Raw genomic sequence first — 4,374 nt, 5'->3', positions numbered from 1 at the left:
TCGATTATTCATAGATTCAAGAAATTTATGATTTTGGAGCGGCAGCCATTACCATATTTAGATAGTTATTTTGAATGTATTTTTTACGTTAGCAATCTTGATTTTCCTTTGTCTATTTGTTATCTTCATTGTAACCTACGCTTAGTTGATTATTAATGAGATGACAATTTCAAAAAAAAAAAAACTCCATATTTTATGTATAGAGTTTTTTTTTATCTATACAATGAAATAAATCCAAAACATAAATGCTAATCAACTTTGTAATTACAATGGTACTTGTTGACGTTAAAAATATAATAGGTCGAGTCATTGAGGGCGGATTATAATCAACGCTTGAGTTGTTGAAGGCGGATTATAATCAACGCTCGAATCTTTGAGGGCGGAGTATAATCGGCGCTTAATAAGAAAATTGTAAAAGAACAAAAATAACAAAAAACAAAAGCAAATGCTAAATATAATAGGTTGAGTCGTTGAGGGCCAATTATAATCGACTCTCGAGTCATTGAGGGCGGAGAATAATCGACGCTTCATAAGAAAAATTTTAGAAGGAAAAAAAAAAGAACAAAACAAAAGCTAAAAAAGGCACAACCGTGAGTCGAACCTACAACATCAGAGAGGTAGTCCAGGCAAGCGTAAACGTTCAAAAGGCCACCCGGGTCCCGGGCCATGGCCTATTCGGCTATAACCAAGCTTCGTTTGTGTTCCAAAGATTAGTTCGCTTATTAGCAAAACTTCCAATACATAAGTTAAACCTCTGTAAACTGAAGTTTAGAAACCTTCACATAGTCATTCTTACGAAACAAGTCTCATTCCTCAGCATGGGCGTCTTAAAATAAATGGAGATCCGGTACACCGAGAAAAAATGAGACCCTAAATATAAATGCACAAGGGTATCATACTTCAATTTTTCAGACATTAATCGATCAATATCACTCGGTGTTCGAAAGCTCAGGCTCGGTTCCTTCGCCCGTGATTGCACCGGGTGTTGGACGCCGATATTTCTGAGACATTAATCGATCAACATCACTCCATCGTACAGACACTTTAATGCTATAGTTCCCGCGCTCAATAATCTGCTGTTTCACAGAACCCGAATTAAAACAAACATCCAATTTCAAATCTTGTTCTAGCTGATGTTCAGGAGACAGCAGTCTTGCATGCAAGTTGACAGCAACCATTAAGACCGCACCACTTGGCACAGCAACCAAAGATTTTGAGAGTGGTAATGTACAACCTGATTCGAGATCTGAAGACTTACCTCGAAAAAGGACACTTTGATAATATGCCTTGTCATGTTCAGTCAAGTATGTTCCATTACTGTGTCTAGCAACAACACTGCCATCAAGACAATGTCTAGCATCCGGATATCCATTGCATTCGAACGAAATTTTGACTTTAGCCTGCACTGCGTTGGAAAATATTGTATAAAACACCGTCGCGTAACCATGTACACCTCGAATGATGGAGCAAGCACGCTTATCATACCAAGACATCGGGTTCTCAACACAGTATTCAGACCAGCTAATTTGTCCTCTGATAAATACCCGACCTTCAACATCCTTAAACTTTAGTCCCATAGACAAATAATCGGACATAAGAAAACAACGGCTTTTGACATCTATAGAAAGGGTTTCCTCATTTCCAGAAATTTTGAGAGGATTCAGCCCTTTTCTGTCAAATAATAATAAACTTGCCAAACCGTCACGAATTCCAATTCTTCCGGTGATTTCTAACTCACTATTAGTATCGTGATGAATCATAACTGTATACACCTCCATTAGATAATACCACGGATTACACGAAAAATTTTCCCTGCCAACAAAAAGTGGTGTCAAAAAGACAATCATTTGATAAAAGTATACAACACCAACAAACGGAAAATAATTGTGACTCAATGTAAGAGTCAAACAATAAGAGTAAACCTGATAAAGAATTACCTAAACGGCTGCCTAGTTTCAGGCTTCAGTTGATATGGGTGAAACCATCGCACATTAAAATGGACAACAAAATTTTGAGCCTCAATATAACGATCCTCTTTAAAAAGGTGTGTGGCAAAGAAGTCTACGCAACAATTAATATCTTGTTGGTGTGGATCATGTTGAGATAGTTGAAAATCAATTCTGAGAAATGAATACCCAGGCACAACAACTACATCTCTGCCAAGCTCAATAGGATCATTTGCCTCAATAGGCTGATTAGACACATGGTTAAGAAGCAGTATCCCGGGATACTTGTGACCATATGTGTTCCCACAACGAGCAATAATTTTTCCTGATAGATTAAGAGGCACTGGAGCAGCACTATCATTTTTCTTAATAAGCGTGATTTTAAGAATAGCCACAACTGCAGCAGGGAAGGCAACATAAGTGACAAGCACAGGACTATAAGCAAGTTGTCGGACTTTGTTGTATTGATTGATATCGGTCAGTTTGTCAAAATACAAATCCTTTTCGACAATGACACCATCACCAGCCTTATCCTTAAGATTCAAAGATATATGCGACCAAGAAGTGGAAACAAGACATTCGGCAGGCATATCAAGAGATAAGAGATTGTGTTGGGGAGTTAAAGTCTCGGGATAATCAGAGTCTCGACAATAGACTTGATAGGGAGTGCCATCTTCATCAGAAATTGTAATAGTACCATAAATCTCAATCTTATCACGATTCCCAAAATACTTGTGTTCAACTGCCACATAAAATAACTCAGAAGAAGGTGCAGCAAGAACATGACGGAGGTATGGTTGCTTCTTCAGATGATCAAACCATTTCTCATTTTTGACTGGAATTTCTTTAGGTGTGCGCACATCATCCCCGGCCACAGAAAATAACTCAGAAGCAGGTGCACCAATAATATGAGGGAGGTATGGTTCCTTCTTCACATGATCCAACCACTCCTCATTTTTTTTGATTGGAATTTCTTTAGTTTGAGGGATGTATGACCCAGGCACCATAATTGTAACATCAACAGCAAAATAAGTGACAAAAACAGATTTATAATCAATTTGTCGGACTTGGTTGTATTGATTGATATCGGTGAGTTTGACAAAAGATAAACCCTCTCTGACAATGACAGAATCATCAGCCTTATCCATAAGGCACAAAAATATAAGCGACCAAGAAGTGGAAACAAGACAGTCGACAGACATATCCAGAGATAAGAGATTGTGTTGGGGAGTTAAAGTCTGGGGATCATCACGGGATCGATGATAGAGTTGATAGGTATTGTAATGTTGATCATATAGAGTAATAGTACCATAAATCTCCAACATATCACGCTGCTGAAAATACTTGGAGTCGCGGCAGACTCCCACAGAAAACAACTCAGAAACAGGTGCACGATTAGTTTGAGGGAGGTGTGTCCCAAGCGCCTTAAGATTAAGCAACCAATCCTTATTTTCGATTGGAATTTCTTTGAGGGGACACGCCATAATTCTAACATCAACAGCAAAATCGTAATTAACAACACGGTAGAGAGATTGAAATTGAAGCAAATGAAGATGGTTATTCAATGCATCAATTGAAACTATAAATTAAGCGCACCTGAATTAAAAATCAAGTTACACAGTAAATATCATCAAATACTTGGAATTGAAATCCTAAATTAAGCACACTTCAATTAAAAATAAAGTCACACAGTAAATATCATCAAATAATTGGAGATGAGATAAAATCGTCTTTTTAGAACATATATGATCACAAAATCTCGCGCACGATATTCAAATACTTGGACATGAGATTAAATTACAGTTTTAGCACTTAGGCATAATTGAATTGAAAAATTGATGAGAATATAAAAAATTTACAAAGAAAATCAGGAGAAAACTTACCACAATAACAATCTGGAAGCGCAACAAAAAAAACAAAAACAATAATAATCTGGAACAAGATATGCTATTAGGTAATGATTTAGAGAACCAAATTGAGAATTTGATGAGAGAGTTAAACCTACAGAATGACGCAATTTGAAAACTGCAGCTTAAAGGGACTTGCTAAATTCCGCGCACTAATTTACTTAAACACGCGCATTTTAACCCTCTATTCCGAGTATACCCCTCCCATTTCTCACCCCCACTAAGAAAAACAGGAGAGGAGTTAGAAGAGGAAATCCTAAACCCCAAAAAAAAAAAGAGAAATGTTAGAGTATAAAACGAATCAAGGAACTTCAACCATCAGCTTAAGCTTTTGGTTGAGTTGGTTTCTTGACATGGTATCAGAGCCAGGTGACCAAAAGGTCACGGGTTCGAATACAGGCAAGGGAATCCCGCCTGCACCCACACTTCAAGCCCAAAAAATGGGCCTTCGTGTGAGGAGGAGTGTTAGAGTATAAAACGAATCAAGGAACTTCAACCATCAGCTTAAGCTTTTGGTTGAG

At 37.6% G+C, this 4,374-nt stretch overlaps 1 protein-coding gene across 1 annotated transcript; it reads right to left on the bottom strand.

The window, feature by feature from the left end:
- Window positions 1-426: 426 nt before the first annotated feature.
- LOC141642553 (uncharacterized) lies at window positions 427-4,071 on the bottom strand. Its single transcript, XM_074451393.1, has 3 exons — window positions 3,830-4,071; window positions 1,938-3,434; window positions 427-1,812 (listed from the first exon to the last, which is right to left on the bottom strand). The coding sequence occupies exons 2-3, from the start codon at window positions 3,428-3,430 to the stop codon at window positions 930-932; spliced, it is 2,376 nt and encodes a 791-aa protein (XP_074307494.1). The 5' UTR covers window positions 3,431-3,434; window positions 3,830-4,071; the 3' UTR covers window positions 427-929.
- Window positions 4,072-4,374: the final 303 nt, after the last annotated feature.

This window comes from Silene latifolia, chromosome 2 (genome assembly GCF_048544455.1).
Source record: "Silene latifolia isolate original U9 population chromosome 2, ASM4854445v1, whole genome shotgun sequence".
Lineage (NCBI taxonomy): Eukaryota > Viridiplantae > Streptophyta > Magnoliopsida > Caryophyllales > Caryophyllaceae > Silene > Silene latifolia.
Note: the sequence above shows the minus strand (reverse complement) of the source record. Positions and strands in the feature narration are given on the sequence as shown.

Bases quoted from the DNA above. Each gene is read 5' to 3' on its own strand.
- LOC141642553 (XM_074451393.1), bottom strand. From the start codon at position 3,430: ATGGCGTGTCCCCTCAAAGAAATTCCAATCGAAAATAAGGATTGGTTG. The intron at 1,813-1,937 runs GTAATTCTTTAT...TTTTGTTGGCAG, and splicing joins GAAACTAGGCAGCCGTTTAG to GGAAAATTTTTCGTGTAATC.